The sequence below is a fragment of the Polypterus senegalus genome, chromosome 3 (assembly GCF_016835505.1).
Source record: "Polypterus senegalus isolate Bchr_013 chromosome 3, ASM1683550v1, whole genome shotgun sequence".
Classification (NCBI taxonomy): Eukaryota; Metazoa; Chordata; class Cladistia; order Polypteriformes; family Polypteridae; genus Polypterus; species Polypterus senegalus.
The window spans coordinates 201772419-201796705 of NC_053156.1; the positions used below are offsets into that span (position 1 = coordinate 201772419).

At 40.9% G+C, this 24287-nt stretch overlaps 1 protein-coding gene across 1 annotated transcript in view; it reads right to left on the reverse strand.

The window, feature by feature from the left end:
- Nucleotides 1-24287, reverse strand: part of mfsd2b (major facilitator superfamily domain containing 2B) — a 105355-nt gene that overhangs the window by 58693 nt on the left and 22375 nt on the right. Inside the window, exons 2-4 of the mRNA XM_039748367.1 lie at nt 16137-16262; nt 15261-15385; nt 1467-1590 (exon numbers count right to left, since the gene is read on the reverse strand). Of these exons, the coding sequence (XP_039604301.1) occupies nt 1467-1590; nt 15261-15385; nt 16137-16262 (375 nt within the window). The remainder of the gene's footprint in view (nt 1-1466; nt 1591-15260; nt 15386-16136; nt 16263-24287) is intronic.

The window sequence follows — 24287 nt, forward strand, 5'->3', positions numbered from 1 at the left end:
TATGTATGTTTACATAATGGTCAAGGAATGTGAGGTTATGGTGCAAACTCTGTTCTTTCATGATGTTCTGCTATTCCTGAATGGTGATGCTTCCGTAGACACTGCTAAACTAATTCAGGAGTGGTGTCAAACTCCAGCATCAGCTCAAATGCCATTCCATAACATCTCCATTTATGGGAGTCAAGCGCAAAATCATCTTCTTCATTCTTCAAAGTACTGGAGACTTTTCCTGTTGAACAACAGTGCAATATCCCAGTTCACAGCTTGTATGACAACACTTCAAGAAGGGCTGAAACTTTTTGAAAGGCAAATGGTAATTGATATTTATCTATTTGTTTTTCAATATTCTGTAAAGTCCAAATAAGTGCTTGTGAATGAAGACAACTTGAAGCAAAATACTCTGATGACCTGGAACCATGCAAGAGGAATGCAAGACGACAGAGAATTTTATACAGAGGTGCCCTAGCAGTTAGTGCTGCTGCCTCATGGTGTTTTTAAATGAAAATGAACTCTGTCCACTCTAGAAGTTTCATATCATTTACAGTATGAAAATATATCTGTCCACGCTAAAACAACTCAAAACACATACAGTACTTGACAGAATGGTAACATCGCCAGCCACAGGATATGACACAAAACTGTAGAGACCAGAAAATAATTAACACTTCTTTGTCTGCAGTGTTGGAATATGGGTTTCTTCTATGACTGATGACCAGTCAGGGAATGAGACATTGTTTTGAGCTGAATTCAAACAGGAAAGGGATTTGTAATAGCAAGAACCAATCAGAGTGCGGTTATAGTCTGCGTTTTTACAAGGCTATGGTTTTAACCCATCCACATTGCAACACCGAGACCAAAGTTTTCAGATAGATGCAGCTCTGGAAAGTGTTTTTAAAAGTATCAATTTTCAGGGGTTAAAATGCTGTTGTGGTGTGGATGAAAGGTTTGAAACGGAGACTATCATCTGTATTTTTAAATGAAAACATGGTAGTGTGGGCAAAGCCTAGGTGTGAGTCTCAGTATAGCCGTTGTCTGTGTGGAGGTAGCAAAGACCTGTCAATAAGCCTTTGAGACAAATACATACTCCACAAAAACACTGCACAAGTCACGACCGTAACCCTGGACATGTCACCAGTCCATCTCTTGCTCATAACAGACACCTTTTGTATAAAATAGAATGTATCCTGATATAACATTCTTTGCAGTAGGTAAGATTAAGATACATTTCTTTTACTTCTTTATGCATATATAAATCATGAAATGAAATATTCAGGCAATTAGTAAGAAATGAAATAACAATGAAGGATTCCAATGTAGTGATAATAAAGTGAAATATGCAGAAGTTAAACATACAGGGACAGACAGTTCAGTGCCATAAATGAATTAAACACAACTGCCGCTGACATCTGGGAAATACAACAAACATGTAGAAGAACGCTGTAGATGACAGAGTTGGGGATACTCACGGTAATCAGAGTTTGGTAAAGGCAGTAGAATCCCAGGTACCAGATGAATTTCCCAGAAGTGAAGGGGGGAACGAACCACAAGTAGAAGTAGGACACCACGACAAATGGGGTGCAGCCCACCATCCTGCAAAGAACAAAACAAAAGCTGAAAATGGCATCTTGAGTGCACTCAAATAAACAAACTATTGTGGACATTCACTTTATGTATCTAATTTAAGATACTTAAAATAACTTTGATGGCATTACTTATCTTTTTTATAATTGCATTGATTTAATTTTGTTAGCTGTCACTCAAATACAGTTATTTGATGTTAAAACAAAGCAATCAGATTATTTTCTTTAAAGAGAAGCATAATCCGATTCAGGGACTGTTGTATTTACTCACTTATTTCATTTTATTCTTACTTGAAATTAATACTTTTCTAATCCTCTAAAAACATGGTATTTCCATTTTCCCTATACACAGCCGAATTATGTTGATTCAAATTAAAATACACAAGTTTTATGCACATGACTATCTAATATTTGCAAAAAGCATGATGACTTGTATAAAGAACCGCTCCTTTTGCTGACAACACATTCTAAGGGATCCCCACACTTTTGTATACAAGATCTTTAGTAAATTGATTTGCCATGAGTTTTGTGGAATTCATTTTTAAAGCTTTTTTGATACATGTCACCCATTCTACATCAGAAAAGCATAATTTTCTTTGTTTCTAATGCAACAATATAACTAATAATAAGATTACATGAAAAATGCAATCAACCAAAATAGCAGTATATAATCCAGGGGGACAGCAGCCTGAGCATTACATTTCAGTGTCCATAGAGGCCTCCATCTCGGTTACCTAAGACTACCATTGTACTAAATGTGAAGGAAGAAGAATGGCAGCTAAGATAAGAGGAGAGGAAAACACAATTTAGATTTATAAAGATCTGTCAGAAAATGAACTTCACAGGTAATGTCAGAGTCCAAACATGGCTAAGCCAGTCCAATCCTGGGTGTTCAACTATATATTAACATGCAGAACACCCTTCAGAGGACTTCAGAGCACACCAGGACTGTCCAGCCATGATTAGCATGAGAAAGTAGGAATCGGAACTCACTTATTCAGTCTCACTGAAGAGATTCTGACACCGTGATGTCCCTATAACAGCAGGATATAAGGTGCTATGAAGAATCTGAACATTTCATTTTACTGCATCTCTAGCATCCTTAAACTATTTTCATTTTATATTCTCATGTAAAATGCAATTTACCTTTTCAGTTGTAAAATTAGTGCTGTAGTGTCTAGCAGAGACCATTCTAATTGCCTAATGTTGTTACATCCATTCATTTTTTTACTATTGTTCACATTTGCAGCATAGTTAATGTGTGCTGTGGTTTGTTTCCTGCAAATTAAACACATCAATAGTAATGTTCACCAAGAAAATCTGAAGTTGTTTCTTTCATTTCTTCTTTCCGTCTTCATGACTGCAGGGGGGTTCAAGTATCATTTAAAGATATTTTGGATTCTGTTTTAAAATAGTCTTATTTTATTAAATTATTTTTTAAAAATAACTTCTGTATCACTCAAAGAATTTCAGGAGATATCTAAGATACATTTTCATATAGCAGTCAATCGACCCAGCCACAGGGGATGCACAAACTAGTGTTTTTCTTTGTGCCAGTCCCATGCCTGGATAAATGGGGAGGGTTACGTCAGGAAGGGCATCCGGTGTAAAACTTTGCCAAATCAGTATGCGGACAATAACACAAATTTCCAAACCTGATCGGTCAAGCCCTCAACCGATAACAGTTAACAACGGCTGCCACCAGTACTGTTAGCCAACAGGGTGCTGGCAGAAATTGGGCTACTGTTGGCTGAAGAAGAAGAAGATGAGGGAGACGTGTCTGGAGGCAGGAGGGGAGAAGGAAAATAAAGAGAGTGGAACTGAGGGTAGGAACTTTGAATGTTGGCAGTATGACTGGTACGGAGAGAGAGTTAGCAGATATGATTGAGAGAAGGAAGGTTGATATATTCTACGTGCAAGAGACTAAATGGAAGGGGAGTAAGGCCAGGTGGATCAGAGGTTGACTCAAATTGTTCTATCATGGTGTTGGTGGGAGGAGACATGGGGTAGGAGTTATTTTGAAGGAACAGTATGTCAAGAGTGTTTTGGAGGTGAAAAGAGTGTCAGGCAGAGTAATGATTATGAAACTGGAAATTGGAGGTATGATGACGAATATTGTTAGTGCATATGCACCGCAAGTTGGGTGTGTAATGGGTAAGAAAGAAGATTTCTGGAGTAAGTTGGATGAAGTGATGAACAGTGTACCCAAGGGACAGAAAGTGGTGATTGGAGTGGATTTCAATTGACATATTGTTGAAGGGAACAGAGACGAGGAGGTGATGGGTAGGTATGGTGTCAAGAAGAGGAATGAAAAAGGTCAGAGGATAGTGGATTTTGCCAAAATGATGGACATGGCTGTGGAGAATACGTATTTTAAGAAGAGGGAGGAAAACAGGTTATGTACAAGAGTGAAGGAAGATGCACACAGGTAGATTACATCCTATGCAGAAGAGTTGGTCTGAAAGAGTCTGAAGACTACAAAGGGGTGGCAGTATAGTTAAGCAGCATAGGATGGTGGTCTGTAGGATGATATTGGAGATCAAGAAGAGGAAGAGAGTGAGGGCAGAGCCAAGGATCAAATGGTAGAAGTTGAAAAAGGAAGACTGCAAGATTGAGTTTAGGGAGGAGGTGAGACAGGTACTGGGTGGCAGTGAAGAGTTACCAGACAGCTGGGAAACTACAGCAGATGTAGTAAGGGTAACAGCAAGAAGGGAGCTTGGCATATCTGGAAAGATTAAGGAGGAAAAGGAAACCTGGTGGTGGAATGAGGAAATACAGGAGAGTATACAGAAGAAGAGGATGGCAAATAAGAAGTGGGATAGTCAGAGAGATGCAGAAAGTAGACAAGAGTACAAGGAGATCAAGGTGCAAGGTGAAGAGAGAGGTGGCGAAGGCTAAAGAAAAGGCGTATGATGAGTTGTATGAGAGGTTGGACACTAAGGAGGGAGAAAAGGACCTGTACCGATTGGCTAGACAGAGGGACAGAGCTGGGAAAGATGTGCAGCAGGCCAGGGTGATAAAGGATAAAGATGGAAACGTCTGCAAGCGGAGAGTGTGTTGAGCAGATGGAAAGAGTACTTTAAGAGGCAGATGAATGAAGAGAACGAGAGAGAGAAAAGGTTGGATGATGTGGAGATAGTGAATCAGTGGAATGGTGAGGATGCAGGGAGTAGTGTTGGCGAAGGCGGATGAGTTTAAATACTTGGGATCAATAGTACAGAGTAATGGGGATTGTGGAAGAGAGGTGAAAAAGAGAGTGCAGACAGGGTGGAATGGGTGGAGAAGAGTGTCAGGAGTAATTTGTGACAGACTGGTATCAGCAAGAGTGAAAGGGAAGGTCTACAGGACAGTAGTGAGACCAGCTATGTTATATGGGTTGGAGATGGTGGCACTGACCAGAAAGCAGGAGACAAAGCTGGAGGTGGCAGAGTTAAAGATACTAAGATTTGCACTGGGTGAGACGAGGATGGATAGGATTAGAATTTAGTACATTAGAGGGTCAGCTCAAGTTGGACGGTTGGGAGACAAAGTCAGAAAGGCGAGATTGTGTTGGTTTGGACATGTGCAGAGCAGAGAAGCTGGGTATATTGGGAGAAGGATGCTAAGGATCGAGCTTCCAGGGAGGAGGAAAAGAGGAAGGCCTAAGTGAAGGTTTATGGATGTGGTGAGAGAGGACATGAAGGTGATTAATGTAACAGAACAAGATGCAGAGGACAGAAAGATATGGAAGAAGATGATTTGCTGTGGCAATGGGAGCAGCCGATAGAAGAAGAAGTCAATCGATAGCATCTATTCACTTATAGAATGCGCTTAAGTCAATTTCAGGTGTAGGGCTCAAGGTAACCTGGGACAGGAATGGCAGGCCATGGCTGAATGCACATGTCCACGCTGGACTATTTACATTCACCAATGGCACAGCCTGCATGGAGGAAGCCGGTGTCCCTAAAGTGAACTTACACGATCTGTAAACTCCACTCAGTTAGCGGCCAAGCAGCTCTAAATGTAATTCTGCCCTGCCAGATTATGGCAAAGTCCTAAGAAACATTCATGAAAGTTAATCATTATTCCTTCACATGAGAGTTTTACTGGTCAGTAAGTAAGTTAGCATGTCTGGTACCTCCAAAACCATCACATACCACAAATAGTATGGTCTACGTGCTAGCTTACCAGAGCTTGGTAATGCATTATTTACGTTGCCGTTTTGCAGTGTCATAGAAAATGTGGATTGGCTGGCATCTCTGCCAGGCTGGATGTTTCTTTACCCGCTCAGGAGGCTCTGATAGTGGATGGATTCAGGGTCTATTATTTTGATTATTTTTTTGCATCTCGTCTACTGGTTATATATGTAAACTTTTGCCTGGTTCTGGTTTTGATTTAGGAGTTTTATCACCATAATTTTAACAGCATTATTGTTGATTCCTGTTGTCAGGACTGTACCAGAGTGGGCATGTCCTCAGAGGTCATGGTCCTGTCAATCACAACGCAATGGTTATCAAAGGGTATACTTCCTCATCCAATTACACGGATTCCAAAATCTTTCGAAAAATGTTCTTTGCTTAATTTGGGTTTTTGAATTCTCCACACCCCTTCTGACTTTAATTTTGCCAAAATAAAAAACGCATTCTGTATTGAAATGACCTAAACAGGATGAGGAAGAGCCCGTGCTAGCACGCACTTCATCAACTGGCAGCCTTTATTCCCTGGCATTGTATTGAATGGTTCAGGAAATCTGAGTGTGTCTAAGGTGTGATTGGTGCTTTTGCCACACAGCTCAGGCCCTGAGCTCAGATCCCAGCCAAGCTGCTGCCTGTGTGTAGTTTGCATGTGCTTCTTGTGTCTGAGTGGGTTTTCCCTTCCCATCCCAAACACACACTGACTGTGAATTAGCCCCGTGTGAGTGTGACTTTCAGTGCATTTCCAGCTCAGAGTAGGCTTTGGCACCTGCTGCTATGAATTGGACAAATGGATGGAGGTACCGTCTTGTTATGAATATGCCCCTGTCGATTAAGATGAGCACAATAAATTCTGTTTTCTTGTCTGTCATGTCCTTCTAACCAATTTTGGATTTAAGTCATGTTAGACTAGCCGTAACCTTCAAAACCTTTCTATGACGGACCCCATTTTTGACTTCAATTAATACTGAAGATGCTCCTTGCACCGGCATATCCATGATATATTGTAGAGAAGCTTGCTGTGCCATCCTTTCCGTGACACTTGGACTATCAGGAACTGAAAGGGCTTCCTAGAGATGGTACATTTCCCATACCCAAAATGCTCTAATTCTGACCAACTATCAGTAAAGCCTATTCTATTCTATGTGCCATATCCAAGCAGGATGTCGGTCCCCTTGGTCTTCCACAACTGTTCCGGGAGGCGCAAGTGATCTTCTTCAATCTGGCCATTCTCATCCAATCAGAAAGACTCATCATGAACGTTAGTCTCTATCTTCTGTAATGTCCTCTTTCTTTGACTTTTCCTGTAACTGCCAGATTTTCTTCTCTCATGATGTGGCCGAAATACCCCATCCATCTCTTTCTGAATGTCAGTAGCAAACCTTTTTGATAGTCAGATCTTAAAAGATCTTCCTTATTGGAAGAGTGGCTTGTCCACTTAACCTTCAGGGTTAGGAACAATATCAATAAAGCCTACCAAACCATTTTAAACATCTGGTCATCAATCCACCCAGATCTGAATTATACCCAGGCCACTATACGCTCACTGTGAGTATCACTGGGATGACTGAGCCTTGTTTTAAGTAATTATTCACAGTAATCTTACTGTGCCAAACCAAAAAAAAAATCAGTTACCAGTGTAACGCTAACGCACATTACATTTGCTGAAGGTGTGTGCCTGGAGTAAAATAAAATCAAACATTTCCTGTTATGTTAAGCCACTGTGCAGAAGAGATGCTAATGAAAGATTGCTGGCGACTCAGACGAGGTATGTTGTGTCCCCCAAAGCACTGGCACTCGAGACAGACGGTCCCAGAAGCAGATTAATCTTTCCAGTTGTTATGAATAAAAACTTTGTTTTTGCCCTTTAGGCCCTGCATTTATTATGTTCCAGGACTACGGTCGGCTGAAAAGGATGGCGACCATCTAACATAAGCTCAATAAATGTCAATGAAAACACGAATCGTGACCCTCTGAACTTGCCTTCCTGTTATTTTAACAGAATACGCGCCAGCAAAAGCAGCCAATTCTGGCACCGTCCAGCTTTGCTATTGCACAGCGGGCGTCCAGTTAACAATTGTCCACACAACAAAGGCGTCTGTCAGTCTCGTTGCTGGCCGTTTAGGTGTGTCATTCATGGAAAGTGTCTGACTGAAGTGGCGCAGTGGAAGGTTCTGTAAGATCAATGTGGAAACTCTGTTTGTCACACTCTTTGCAGAAACAGTTTGCTTGGTGTTTTTTTTTTTAATAATAGATAACAATGCTTATTTGCAGTCAGATGGAGAAGAGCTGCATTGACAAGCTGTTTCTGGAAATTAGCTGGTCCTTCACATGGAGACCAACTGAGCAGACCTTCTGATATTATACAATAGGCATTCAGCAGTCTGAGGCCTATTTACAGTTTTTATTGTTCAGAATAACATCACACACACACATACACACAGTTCTCACATCTGCTTGATGCAATTCAGGATGACAGAGCACTGGACTCAAGGCAGCAAACAACTCTGGACAGGGCGCCATAGTAGGGCCCACACACTGGAGCCAGCAGGCATTAACTGCACATCTTTGGAAATGTGGTAGGAAGAGCAGATTACAAAGTGGGTGACTCCACATAGACACGGGGAGAACATGCAGATGCTACATGGACAACAGCCAGGAGATGGGATCCATGAAGCAGTCGCACTAAATACTGCACTCCTCTACTGCACTTCACCATCAAGCATTTATGTAAGATGTCAAGAATGAGCCAAATGAAGACTTCACATATGTAAAGTAGGATCCATCTACCCATTTCATAACCCGCTTGCCCTACTCACTTTTCGTATTTTATTATCTTCATTTATTCACTTAGCGGATGCTTTTATCCAAAGCGACTTACATAAGAAGTTAAATATAATCGAGTAGCATCAGCCCTGGGACTGTTTGGGAACACGTCTTACAGGATGAGACTACAAGGCCGATATTCTTGCTCATCCAGTTGCTTTAGTTTCACATAGCAATGTGCAAGACTGTTCTGTGCCACCATTGTATTTACCTCATTATTAAATTAAAGAAAGAAAATAAAGATTTTACTGCAGTGGGCTGGCACCTTGCCCAGGGTTTGCTTCCTGCCTTGCACCCTGTGTTGGCTGGGATTGGCTCCAACAGACCCCTGTGACCCTGTAGTTGGGATATAGCGGGTTGGATAATGGATGGATGGAAATAAAGATTTTAAAGAGTACAAGCACCAAATGTAAACCTAATGTTTGTTATTCCATATACTGTACCTTATTATTGTGTGCTTCATATCCTTTTGTACTTATATCAAAAACAGTTCATGGATTAGGCACCCAAAAAAGTCATAATTGTCATGTCCCTAATTATTATACTTTACAGTACATTAAAGTACTTTGCGCAGATCCTCCAACTTGCAAGGAAAACATGGGGGTTGGTGGCAGGATTGGCACTCCAGCCACCATAAAAAACCCTGTTTCCCAGTGTGGCACTGAGGTGTCACCCATTACATGGCTGCACTCGGGTCCCAATCCAGATGGTTTGTGTAGCGATCCACAGTAAAATCAGCATGTGCTCCCTACCTCTCTCTACAAGTCAGAAGCAGACAGTGATAATGTACAGTTACAATGTACCATAGGGTTCATGTGCCATACATCACACAACAGCACACCAGAAGGTGCTGAGGGCCACAAAGCAGTATATTTGTGTAAATAAATAACTATATAAAGTCATAACTAAGATAAAAATACAACATGGAACACACACAAACAGTAACATTAAGGTGATTCAAGTAAATGAGCTGGGGACGGTCAGCAGAACTGAATCAATGGCACGAGCTGATCTGCTGTGCAGATGCTGATGTGGCAGCATGTTGGTCACAGATGTGATGTCTTAGCCATGGTCTTATGTGATGGCATCTTGTTCACATGACTTATACATGGTCTTAACATATATGATGGTGATGGCACCTAGGTCACAGGTCTTATGAGATGGTGTCTCAGTCACACATTTTAAGTAATGATTTTCTCAGTCTCAGATGGTATGTATTAGTCACAGGTTTTATGTGGTAGTGTCTTGGCCAAAAGTCTTATGTGAAGGAGTCTTGGTCACAGGTTTTATGAAATGGCGTATGATTCACAGGTCTTACATGATGGTCATGGTGGCTTAGTCACTGGTCTTATATGATGGTAAAGGCATCTTGGTCACAGGTCTTATGAGATGGAGTCTTAGTCAAATGCCTTATGTGATGATGTCTTGGTCTCAGGTGCTATGTCTTTGTCACAGGTCTTATGTGATGGAGTCTTGGTGATAGATCTTATGAAATGGCATTTTTGTTACAGATCTTATTTAATGGCATATGACTTACAGGTCTTACATGATGGTGATATCGGCTTAGTCACAGTTCTTATATGATGGTAATGGAGTCTTGGTCATGTCTTATGTAATGGCATCTTGGTCACAGTTGTTATGTGACAAATGATGGTGTCTTGACGCCTTAGTCAGAGGTATAATATAATGACTTGGTCACAGGTCAAACAAATCAATGAATGGGAATAAGTATTTTGATAGCCTGCAGGTGAAAACCCCTTGCAAGTTTGCTGGTAAAGCACTTAACATGACAAAGTCACTAGTAGAGAGCATTTTCTTGTCTGCCAAGGTGTGTGGGGGTCCGAGACTTTGGAAAGTGCTTTCTTCAAGATTCTTTCCTTCATAGAAACAGAGAGGCTCCGTAAGAATTCTGCCAGCACAGTAAACACGTTTGACTTTCCTGTTGTGACCAGAGGTGCCCCACTCTTGAAGTCAATCACAAGTCTGAATTGGAAAAGCAGGTATAGAGCTTGATGGTGTATAACTGTAACTCCCCTTGTGATTACGGGTAAGCTGAATCTACGCATACCCACTTCCTTCGTTCTTGAAGCTTCCATTGACAGGCACATCCTACAGCTGCCCTATATCTCACTGCCTAACTGTAGGTGGACACTCTTCAATTACACATTAGGAAGACCCTTAATGGCTCTGAGCCCTGGCCTTTACCATCTAAGAATCAGTTTATTTACATCTCTCTGGGCAGTGAAATGTGAATGAACACCCCATGGGAGGTCTTGGTGGAATTCTGGGAAACTGTAATGGAACACATAGGTTAGGAATGTCATGTCCAAAGCTCAAGACACTGCTGCTGTCTCTGCAAATGGATTTAACACCTCAAGTATGGTTACAATGTAGCAATCCGTTTGCTCTGGGACAGCTTTATGCTCCCTTAGATGAATGATACAATGACACTTTGTGAAGATGTGTTACTGCCAGCAAAAGCTGCTAGGATGCTGTCAATAGGATTTTCATTGTACTTAAAAGAACATTAGAACAATCTAGATGAGAACAGGCCATTCAGCCCAACAAAGCTTGCCAGTAATATCCACTAAATTCTTCTAAAAAAACATCAAGTCGACTTTTGAAAGTCCCTAAAGTCCTACTGTCTACCACACTACTTGGTAGCTTATTTCAAGTGTCTGTGGTTCTCTGCATAAAGAAAAACTTTCTAATGTTTGTGCGAAATTTACCCTTAACAAGTTTCCAAATGTGTCCCCATGTTCTTGATGAACTCATTTTAAAATAACAGTCTCGATCCACTGTACTGATTCCCTTCATAATTTTAAACACTTCAGTCATGTCACCTCTTAATCTTCCTTTGCTTAAACTCAGCTCTTTTAATCTTTCCTCATAATTCAACCCCTGTAGCTCTAGAATCAGCTTAGTCGCTCTTCTCTGAACCTTTTCTAGCACTGCTATATCCTTTTTGTAGTAAGGAGACACGTGGTCAAATCCCAGGTGTTCCCTGCATGGAGTGGGCATGTTCTCCACCGGGTGTTATGGTTTCCATCAAAGACTTGCAGGTTAGGTGAATTGGCAATGCTAAACTGTTCTGAGTCTGCCTGTTTGGGAGCCCTGTTTAGGGTTTGTTCCTGCCTTGCACCCTATGCCAGCTGGAACAGGCTTCTACAACCCTGGTCTGGATTAAGCAGGTTAGAGAATGGCATGACTTCCTGGAGTGAGAATGTTAGCTGTGATAAATATATAAATAAAATGTATTATTATTATTAATTCAGTTTGAGTGCACTGACTGGATTCACCAGACTTGAGGCAGGAATGAAAAGTACAGTCCACTGCAAGACAAACTCAAGCACATATTTACTTAAGTGTTTATTGATTTTCTCAGGAAACGGGAGCACAACTGAATGAGTGGTATTGAAATGATCAAGGGCTACATCAGGTAAGCTGAAGTGTGTGCTCTGATAAATAAAATGAAGTTTGGGATTTTAATACATTCTCATTTATCATGGTGCCTGAGGATGGCATCATGTTGCCAGTAGGTCACGTGAAGAGTTTCAATGTACTCCATATAAGTAACAATATTAGTAATTAATACTAGTACTCCTCCATCCCAGCATAACATGGTGGAAATGAGGAGTACATGAGGTGCCAGTCCATGGCAAGACACGCTTTCGTATTCAGGCCTGTGTAGAGCCACCTGCTTTAGGCTAAAATGCACATCTTTGAAATTGGGCAGAAACTGCACGCAGACATGGGGCGGACATGCAAACTGCACACAGAAAGGGGGGCTGAAACCCGGGCTCATTTTCAGGCTTATTATTATTTTTTTTGATATGCTTTATTAATCTGCAAGGGGAAATGGTCTTTTCTCATGTGGGTCAGAGTGCAGGTTCAGCCATTGTACAGTGCCCCTGGAGCAATTTTCAGTTTAAGGGTCTTGCTCAAGAGCCCAACAGAGTAGGATGCCTTCTGGCAGTAATGGGACTTGAACTGGCATCTTTCTAGATACCAGCCGGGACCCTTAGCCTCAGAGCCACCACTCTGCTGTCATGTGTGACATTCTTACTTTCATGTCTCCTCAGAACAGTGACAGCAATACAACACCAACAATTACACACAAAGCAGCAGCAGCCATTGGGCCCCCCGTGCTTCATTAACCTTCAGCTGACTGCATCTTTGTTGCCTGACCCTGATTCACAATATGCAGCAATTCTGTCCATGCCATTTCTTTTTCAGCCACATATATTATTGGCTTGCTCAAGGCAAGGCTGCGTGTTTAAGACCTTCATACACTTTGAAGCTTTTCTTTGGCCACATGTTGTGTCAGTTCATTAGCTGATATTCAACACTGGCTACAAATGTGTGTAGTAAAAGAGCTGCAGACAAGCGTAAAACCGTATGCCTGGCAATCGACAGCCCAAAACCCAGCAAACAGGCTCTGTAAATATAATAAAAGGTGCTTCACGTCCCTGGGAGGTGGATGCCAAATTCCTTTGCTGTTTGTAATAGAGCCTTAAAGTGGAAGAGACCTTGACAGAAATAAAAAAAAAAAAAAAAAGACAGTAACGTCAAGATTCAAGCAGACTGCCTGGCACAGCAAGTATTGGAAGAAACACTGAAGGTGGAGATGAAATGAGCTATCTTAACACACACAACCACACATAAACATTAACAACAAAAAGGGATACTCGACATAATATTAATAAGTATAATTCAAGTGGCAATGAGCGTCTTACATTCACAACATTTGTATTTCTGTTTTAGCACAATGATGCCAGTCCAGAAACGCAAAGCACTGCACAAATCAAGTTCACTCAGTTCTTGAATTTGGGAACTGCTTGCAGCCCAATTGATTTTTTATTCAGAAATAAATTTACACACGTTGTGAATTTTTTCAGAATGTTCTTGGTACAGTGAAGGCCCAGTGGCCAGTCGCGTGACATTTAGGACTCATGTGGGGCCTCTTTATTCATGTCCAGATGATTGCAGATTGTCTGGTCTCTGCAGTTCAGATCATTACCTGCTGTATTTAATTGTAATGCCTCATAATAATAATTCTTTACATTTATATAGCGCTTTTCTGATTACTCAAAGCACTTTACATAGTGAATGAGGAGCCACTTCAACCACCACTAATATGCAGCATCCATGTGGACGATACGACGACAGCCATTTTGTGCCAGAATGCCCAGCACACATTTGCTGGTGAGAGATAGTTAGCCAGTTAGAGACAGGGGAAGATTAGGGGGCCAGAATGACCTGACCATGGTGGGAAATTAAACCATGACATCGGGATACATCCTACTCTTTACGAAGGAAGGGTGCCCAGGGATCTTTTCTGAGCAGCAGAGAGTCTCAGTTTTACATCTTATCTGAAGGACGGTGCCATTTTTTACAGCGCAGTGTTCCCGTCACTGCACTGGAGCATTGGGGTCCACATTCAGACCACAGGGTAAGTGACCACAGCTGGCCTAACCAACCCCTCTTTCCAGCAACAAGCCAAGCTTTTCCTTGATGGTCTCCCATCCAAGTATTAGCCAGGCGTGAACATGCTTAGCTTCAGGTAGATGACCTCTATTGAAGTGCAGGTGTTATGGCTGCTGGAGAGGAGCAAAACTATAAATGTATTCCTTGTGGACATTAAACACTGTACAGAAGATTTCCATTGTTGTGGCAAACGTCGCAATCAACTGGCTATACTTGGCTCCCATTCTCTTAGCATGACACTTGACGTCGCGGCTTGGGAGTACGTGAACAGCATCATTGACAGCTTCACACTGACAGCCATGCTGTTGCTGTACAACCACTAGGCAGGACTTTGCCTTCCCAAAGACTGGGGGCTTACAGAGGTCATTGCCACCAACTCGAATTTTTCCTTCTGTGTTACCTTAAATGCCTTTATAATGTTCATCTAATCGTATGCACACACTTCTTTTTATTTACTTATGGAGTTAGTAGAGGGGCGTATCTATTTAAAATAAAATAAAGAAAATGAAATGCTTTGGCTGTGAAGCAGACTCCCTTGTCAAAGACTTCATCACTGAGGAATTGCTTTTCTAACCTTTCTTTTGTTTTTTTATAGTATGGAATTAACTAAGGTATCGTATGTGAAGAAAATGGCACACTCGTTCAGATATGACCTCAGTATTTCACAGATGTATTGCATCATTTTACAAAATTGTAGCACTGCTGCCTCACAATATGGAGACTATACTGGCGTGGAGTCTCCCTGTTTTCTGTGTAGTTGCATGGCTGACCTCCCGGTGTTCTGGTTTCCTCCCGTAGTCTGAAGACATGGCAGGTTACCTGAACTGGTGTTGCTCCATTGGCCTGTATGTGTGTGTGAGTAATCAAGGTTCTAATAAATTCCCAATTATGGCTGTGACTTTTATTAACTGCTGAATGAGTTGTGCCCATTATTCCTGTTCCCCTCTTGAATCCTGAAGACATGGATTTAAACTGGTCACTCTGAACTGGCCAGTGCTGGACTGGCAACTAATCCTGGCTCAGGTCCTTCTTTATTGCCTTTGATATCAAAACTAGCACGTATAAACTAATAAATGAGGGTCTCTTACAATCCTCAAACCTTTTCAATTTAACACATTTACTGTTTTTGAAGTCATATTGAGATGAAACTGATAAAAGAAATAAGGGAAAATAAAAGTAATTTCAAAAGTCTTACCATGGCATCAGTCTCCCAATCTTCGTCCACTTACTTTTGCTGACGAAAAAGCCTACGATTGGATCATTCGCAGCCCCCCACGCTTTCCCAATGAACAGCACCAGTGAAGCATGGAAGGGGTTAATCTGGAGTGAAAAAGAACAAAAGTACACATTTAATATATAAAAAAGGTTCCATGTCCAGCATGTCACTCTGAATCAATCAACCAACCTAACAGGATCCTCTCGTGTTTAGAGATATGACAAGTGAGCATTCAAGTGGAGTTTGGACACAATGGCAACTGCAGCAGTGTACGATTACAGATGCCAGCTGCTGGACGTCTGTGTCAGTAAAGATAGCAAAAATAAGTTCTTAACAAAATGTTAAAAATTAAACAATTTAAAAATGCGGCCATCCTTCCCTTAAACTTGGGAGGCATTAAAGAAAAAGGGTTAGCAATGCCACCTCATAGAATCAGAGTTCTCAGTTTAAATCTCACGCTCAGTGTGCGAAGTTTGTGTCTTCTCTCCATGTCTATTTGAATTTTCCTCCAGGAACTCCAAGATGGACTGGTTGGCTTCATGATGACTCGAAATCGACCTCATGAGTGTGTGTGTGTGAGTGACCCCTACGATGCACCGGCAGCCCATCCAAGGCTGTTTTATGCCCCATGCCCAGTGTTAAAGGGATGGATTCGAACCCCAGTGACACTCAACTGGATTAAGCCGGCCTGAAAATGTTAAGTTTATCTTGTGTATAGAATGAGATTATGGCGGCACATGCATGCATCCGTGTTCATACTCACTTAATCCTGTTCAGGGTTATTAGGAGCACATTGTTTAACAATTCACACCTTCTCAGCCTTTAAACAGTCCAACAAAATGACTTTATGCTTACTTGTGCAATGTCCAACAAGTAGATCTGCAGGAAAAATGCCGTGGCACTCCCAGCCACTTGGATAGGAGCCCCTCCAATGGCAAAGCAGAGTTTACTGCACACAGACAGTGTGGTGTCAGCATGGGTCTGTCAAGAGAAAACAAAAAAACAAATTACATTTGATGGAATTCAAAGCAGTAAAATAAGTGCAAAGTGTGAGTGTGCTCATGATAACACAGGCTTGGAAGATGGATGGATTTAGTATTGTCACCAGGAAGCCTACAGCCTACTAGAGAGTAAGCAGAGAAATGTAACTAAAACAAGTTGAGAAAGCAAGGTGGGTGCTTGGTCACAGTCCTCCTAGATGGGCCTAAGCAGAGCTGCTGCAGGTGACTAGTACAGCGTGGGAATTGGAATTCTCTTGATGCACACAACTGGAAAGCAATGGGAGGTGAGGTGGGTGGGGTAAGCCTAATTGGATAGGCAGGGCCACAAGTTACCATCCATAAGGCACTTTAATGCTGAAGTGGACCCCATTTCATGACTAAGCACTACGACTATAAAGAACGAAACCTAAGGCAATAAGACGTGTTTCAAATATTACATCATTTGAGGAGGTCAAAACAACAATGTTTATATTATTGCAATATCATTGCCATAACAAGAAGTCTTCAGTATTTCTTTTCTTCTTCTGATACTCTTCTGAATTTTTTTATTATGTAACAATTAAATGTTGGTAATTATATAAAATAATCTAAAATGTGCTTTACAAGATGTAAAACAAAGAAAATAACTAAATTAATTATGAATAGATACATAGGTAATAAACAAACATACACACCACACACATATATATATATATATACTGCTCAAAAGAATTAAAGGAACACTTTTTAATCAGAGTATAGCATAAAGTCAATGAAACTTATGGGATATTAATCTGGTCAGTTAAGTAGCAGAGGGGGTTGTTAATCAGTTTCAGCTGCTGTGGTGTTAATGAAATTAACAACAGATGCACTAGAGGGGCAACAATGAGATGACCCCCAAAACAGGAATGGTTTAACAGGTGGAGGCCACTGACATTTTTCCCTCCTCATCTTTTCTGACTGTTTCTTCACTAGTTTTGCATTTGGCTACAGTCAGTGTCACTACTGGTAGCATGAGGCGATACCTGGACCCTACAGAGGTTGCACAGGTAGTCCAGCTTCTCCAGGATGGCACAACAATACGTGTCATTGCCAGAAGGTTTGCTGTGTCTCCCTGCACAGTCTCAAGGGCATGGAGGAGATTCTAGGAGACAAGCAGTTACTCTAGGAGAGCTGGAGAGGGCCATAGAAGGTCCATAACCCATCAGCAGGACCAGTATCTGCTCCTTTGGGCAAGGAGGAACAGGATGAGCACTGCCAGAGCCCTACAAAATGACCTCCAGCAGGCCACTAGTGTGAATGTCTCTGACCAAACAATCAGAAACAGAGTTCATGAGGGTGACCCAAGGGCCCCATGTCCTCTAATGGGCCCTGAGCTTACTGCCCAGCAGCATGCAGCTCGATTGGCATTCGCCATAGAATACCAGACTTGGCAGATGCACCACTGGTGCCCTGTGCTTTTTACAGATGAGAGCAGGTTCAACCTGAGCACGTGACAGAAGTAAAAGGGTCTGGAGAAGCCATGGAGAACATTATGCTGCCTGTAACATCATTCAGTATGAGCAGTTTGGTGGTGGGTTAATGATTGTCTGGGGAGGCATATCCATGGAGGGTCACACAGACCGCTACAGGCTTGACAAAGGCACCTTGGCTGCCATTAGGTATCAGGATGAAATCCTTGGACCCATTGTCAGACCCTATGCTGGTACAGTGGCTCCTGGTGCACGACAATTCCTGGCCTCATGTGGTGAGAGTATGCAGGCAGTTCCTGGAGGATGAAGGAATTGATACCATTGACTGGCCACCACACTTTCCTGACCTAAATCCAATAGAACACCTCTGGGACATTATGTTTTGGTCCATCCAATGCCACCAGGTTGCACCTCGGACTGTCTAGGAGCTCAGTGATGCCCTGGTCCAGATCTGGGAGGAGATCCCCACAACACCATCTGTCATCTCATTAGAAGCATGCACCGATGTTGTCAGGCATGTATACAAGAACACAGGGGCCATACAAAGTGCTGCGTACAATTTTGAGTTGCTGCAATTAAATTTTGGCAAAATGGACTAGCCTGCCACATAATTTTTTCACTCTGATTTTTGGGGCATCTTTGAATTCAGGGCTCTGTAGGTTGATCATTTTCATTTCCATCAAACGATGTGGCATCCTTTCGTTCCTAACACATTACCCAGTCTATATCAGTATAGATATCCAGGAGGATTTCTTTTTCCCATTGAGGTCTGATGTGTTTTCAAAGTGTTCCTTTAATTTTTTTGAGCAGTTTATATATATATATATATATATATATATATATATATATATATATATATATATATATATATATATATATATATATATATATTTACATTTATATACATTGAATAAAGTGAATTTCCCCATGGGACTAATAAAGTTTATCTAATCTAGTGTCCACTATTTATTAATTATAAATAGTAAAATTCATTTTGAAGGGCATGGCCTAGAAAATCAAACTGTTTATTTAACTCATTTGTAATGTAACTATTTCAATGGTAAGAGAGATGTGAAGTGTAAAGTTTTGTAAAAAGCACAGCCATTTCCAATTTATACATTTGAACTCTACTTATATTTAGAGTCTTAAGAATTAATTCCATTTATATTCACAACATGTTTGACCTACACTAAAATTCAGGCATTGTGGCGTGGTCAGGACTGTGTGGTCAGTATATAAAACCTTCACTTTCAGCTCCAACTGCTCCATTTGTAATTTAAGCCAATATGCAGCACCAGTCAAATGTTTAGGGTCGCCCAGAAATTTTCATGTTTTTGTTAGAAATTAATAATTTTTTTAATACCATTAAATGGATTTAAGATACAGCCAAAGTATTTCTATTGTGTGTAATGACTATTATTGCTTGAAATGACTGTTTTTTAATTTATTATTCACATTTGGCTGCAAAGCCCCATTTTCAGCTGTCAATCCTTCAGTGCCCTTATGGTAAACTCACTTATCAGCTTATCCTTAATTAATCATTTTAAATGTTAATTGGTTATTAGAGAAACCTTTGTCATTGCATTAGCTCTGCTGAAACATCTTATTTTATTCACTGGGGTTGCAAGGTACTGGTACATTCCTAAAGTTCAGTTCTGGGTTCAAAAATGTCCAAATTAATTCAGTTTTCTCAAGGAAATGCAATGTCAGAAGCAATACTATTTTACAGGTGCCAAAACACCAGAACCAAATGATCTATAAAACATGTACAAAAATGAACCAATAGACAGAAAATAGCTGCAACATGAAAATTACAATAGAAAAAATACAAAGAACAGAAAAAATCAGTGTGAGCCCATTAAATGAACTGATCAGTCCTGAATTTATATAATCATTATAGAAAATATATCATGAAGCCTAAACAGGCACAGCATCAGGAGAAACTGAGTGAAGCATCACTGGATTTCTGGCTCCTTCAGGTGTTGTGAAGTGTAGGTCAGGCCATGATGTTTCGAGGAAAATCATCTTCTTCAGCACAAAGCAAACCAATACTGAACTATTGTGTAAGGTCAGTTGTTCACAAAAGTAGATCCATTATCTGTCAATTGACCAAAAGTGAAACCTCACCAATATATAAATACATCCTTCTATATAAAAGCAGTCGGGATTGTCCTTCTGTCCCATGAGTGCTACGCAGGCGCGGAGTTTCACACACGCCCTGTCCATTTTGCAATGCATGATGGGATTTCTAGTTTCATTTTTCCAGGTAAAAGATGATTTTCTACTCCAGACTGTGCGATATCTTCTTCTTCTTTCTTACTATATAAAAGCGGTCGGGATTGTCCTTCTGTCCCATGAGTGGAAAGCGTAGCGGTATTCTGCTTATGACAGACTTACTACTTGAAGCTTGCAGTGCGAAGCAACATGATGTGAGCAGAGTTCTGGTGCTCCCATCGTTCCCTTGCTTTTGTGCACGATGCGCTGGAAAAATAGACAAAATTATGTCTCTGGAAATAATTAATGTTGATGGAGTACAAATGCCTCACCGTGTAGTAAATATCAGGGGGGTTCAAAAGGGCGACCTCAATATAGAAAAAAAGTTTAAATTTCATCACAAAAATAACAGAAACTACGAGTATTAAAGTAATACCGCTCAATTGCAATATAACCAAATTAATGAGTTTGTATAAAATATCAAATTGATCTACATATTGACTTGCCTTAAGAAGTGGTCAACTTAAAATAATAAATAAATAAAATAAATACTGAAAAAATCTCAACTGAGGGGCTTGTAACTAGCTCACACAATCCGTGCATGACACAGAGGTAAATGACTGCCTGAATGGTATTACTCCTAGTAAGCACTTTAGTGTAACTCTTTTTTGATTTAGCTTTACCTAAAAGTACACATAAGCAAATGTAAGGGCCAAGAGTGTAAACTAGGCATTACTTGTTTTTCTTTCTCATAAGTACATCTTTATACAAACTGGAAATCTACACAAAGTCTCACACTGCAGGATCTTTGCAGTTAACCTCATTTTATTCATTCCTTCCATCCAAATCCCTTCATGAAATCAATGGCCTTCCATAAAGTCATGTTTACAAATTTCAACATTTCTGATAGAATAGTCAGCTACGGATGGCTTCACTGTCACAACTTCTTTTCAGAATTCCCAAGTACAGATGCCCGCTGTTCAGCCAGACGTCTTCTGTTTTAGGTCTCTAAAAAGAGTTGATTTTGCCGGGGCCTTTTCCCTCTGCAAATAAACGACGTTAATAGCTTTCTTTTTGAAGAATTTATTTATATACACAGGAAGGCACTGCTAGCAGAAGTTTTGAGTTCTTTCAGTGTCTCGTCTTTTTTCTTTTAAGTTGTGGTGCCTAAAAACACTTTATGATCGTATAGCTTAAACTTAGACAAGCAAATTTAGTCTTATGATAATTAAACAGATAATGAATCCTTACAGATCATTGACAGACTTCTTCAGACTACCCCACACGCCACAAACTCCAGGGCATGACAGCTTGACTCTCATTCCTCCTTCAAACTGGTAAGCCACAAGGACTTTCATGGTTACTGATCTAAAGGTATGTGATCTCTAAAACAGCCCCCTTCCTACACTGCGGCTCCCTCGGTGTGGTGGATCCACTGGCGGTGCCCAAGCAGCGGAAAGTCTGCTCTTTGAAATTATTTTAGTGGCTTTGAGAATTTGACTAGTGACCACAGAGGACTAAAAATGGAAAGTGAAGCCCAGCAGCACAGCACAGAAGCAAACAAACATGTCCAAACAGCATAGTAATTGGAGCCAACAAGCTTGCAGGCCATTCATAGTGGCACACAGAGAGTGGCCATCAAGTAAATGTTAGCTTTTTGGAAATACATTTAAATAGTCACCCCTGTTTGCTCTCCATAACCCTGAATTGGAAGAACAGCAGGCCTTTTATGAGGGAATGGGACCTGCAATGGACTGGGCACCCCATCCAGTACTATGTCCCTCTGCAACTTGTGTGAGATTGGTAATGAATTAATAAATTGATGGATGAGTAGATAGATGGATTCAGGTAATGAATCGATGGATCACTGTCTGCATTTCTGACAGTTTAAGAACTAGAATTAACTTCCATGCACAAATACTCTTTAAATAAGAACAAAATTGTACCTCAGTTTGGAGAAAGGGTTAATCAGTTTTCTGAAAATTGTCACCCTGGAGTTCTTCTCCGATCTGGAAAGGACTATGAACTCCATATGTGGATGCTTGAGCCTCGCTTGTGAGAGTGGACTACATGACAGATATAAGTCACAATCAGGACAGACTCTGCCTCCTGCCTACTGTTCAGTCAGGCAGAAAATAATTTAGAATGGAACCAAGAAGATAAGACATGGACAGGAAAACGGGCAAAGGTTCATAGCCAGGGCGTCAAACACAAAAATGTCAAGCCGAAAATCAGAATCTCAAATCACAGTCAATATTCTAATTGCAAGGATTCATTTGACAGGAGTAGGATCAGAAGTACCAGACTCACAGTTTTCACTTCTTACACTCGTGTGTCATTTACCCATCAAAATGGTAGCAACTGGTCCAAAACAAAATGACTTTGAAAAAAAGCACAAAAATAATTCAAATTAAATAATTTCCACTTAGGAAAACTTACCTGAATCGGAATCTACATATTCCATCCAAAAAGGTTCACCCAAGTATCATAAGAAAGCCAAAAAAGTTAGAAATGTAACCAAATCACAACACCTTGCTGCATCTTCCTGTGCTTTGAAAAATGACTGACATCAAATATAATCCTTCCTGTATATATAAAACTAAGAATGTTGATGAATTTGGAAATAAAATTAAAAACTAATTTCAACTATTATGGTTATAGATGCCAATGCAGCCATTCATTTATTGGCACTGGAATGCAAAGAAGAAGGACCACCACAAACACAGCCAGCTGCGCTCCCCGCCCTGTGGATGACCAGTTTAAGAATTTATCGGTCAATTTGCAGACCAAACTCAGGGTCATGGTGAGCCAGTTCTGACAGCTTGAGGCTCAAGGCAGAAGCCAGGCCTGGGCATGGTGCCAGTTTAATCCAGGGAACACTTACTTCTTCATCTAAGAAGCATTGTCCATCTTTTTTTTCCCATTACAGGCTCATATTTTTTGTGTTATGGCTAAGGTTAATAAATATGACATGGTTGTGATGATAAGTAGTGCTATGTACAGAAGATGTTACATTAAACAAATGTCGTCACACTTAACCATTTGCTCCACACTTACAATGCCTGAACTCTCAAGTTTTACACCAAACCAAACCAAAAAATCAAAATGAAAGTACAATAGCTGCTTTATAAGAAATGTGCTCATGATGTCCTCCCTTTCATGTGTTTTTTGTTCACCACATTGCTGGAGATAGCATGGATTTAAAGCTTAGCTAATTATGAGTGCAGGAGATGCCCAATTTAGCCAAACCACAGTGCCCTCTAAACAGGGACAAGCAAGCATGGCTGACAGCACATTTGGGCCCTTTGTGACTCTGACTAGATGAGACTAGGGATCAAGTGAGCCAGAAGAGACCAACATGCTGACTGCGTCACATGTTCAAAGAGGTCTGATATGACAGATTTAGCACTTAGGTGTGACAAAGTTTGCGCAGATGAAAGACACTGTGGGAATGAAGTTTGGTCAGCTGGCAAACAAGAGGACATATGTGGTGGGCAAGTAGTGTGGCTGCATCACCTGTAAGAAAGGACGCACATGTAAGAAAGGACACACAAGGTTACATTGCCACTTATTGTAACTGACCATTCATTTATTTACTGCCTTCGGTTACTCCAGTCTTTTTTGTACAGTACATTAACATCTAGTGCAGTTCTTAAAATTGTGTCAGTAGAATGGCCCCGTGAAATCTTCAAAAACATATACTGTACTGTGACAAACATGTAGCATAAAGCATGACAAGGTACACTGGTTGGCACAGTGGTGTAGAGGCTTCCAAACAGCTCCAGTGCTGTGGATTCTACAGCATTCTCCAACCTGATTAATCCAGGGGTTATGGGGGGTCAAAGCCAACCCTGGCAATGTTGGGCACAAGCCTGGACCCCAGATAAGCCTGTTCACTGTCAGTGTGGAGTTTGTATGTTGTCCTCATGGTTGTATGAGTTGTCTGTCCCACATCCCAAAGGTGGTGTATGATGCCCTGGGTGTCCATAGCCATGGGTCTCTTCCACCTCCAGGACATGGATAGTCATAACCAAGGATGAACTAGGGAGAGTGAGGACACAACAACAAGTTTGAAAGTACAGAAAGCACAAAGTGCACTTTTATTAAAAACAAAAGGCAACAAGCGTGACCCAAGCAAAAGTAAGTGCAGTGCATTCACATTCTTTAATAAACAATAGTTAACAAAATTAATACAGCCCAAGTGCAAATGAGTTAAAATACAATAAATAAACAGTTAAAACCCAAAAGAAAAGCCACGTCACAATTGTCTCCCTTTTGTCTGTGTTCCCAGTGCTCCTCTCTCACTTTCTCATCTCCCCTGTTCACCAGCAAAGCTCAAC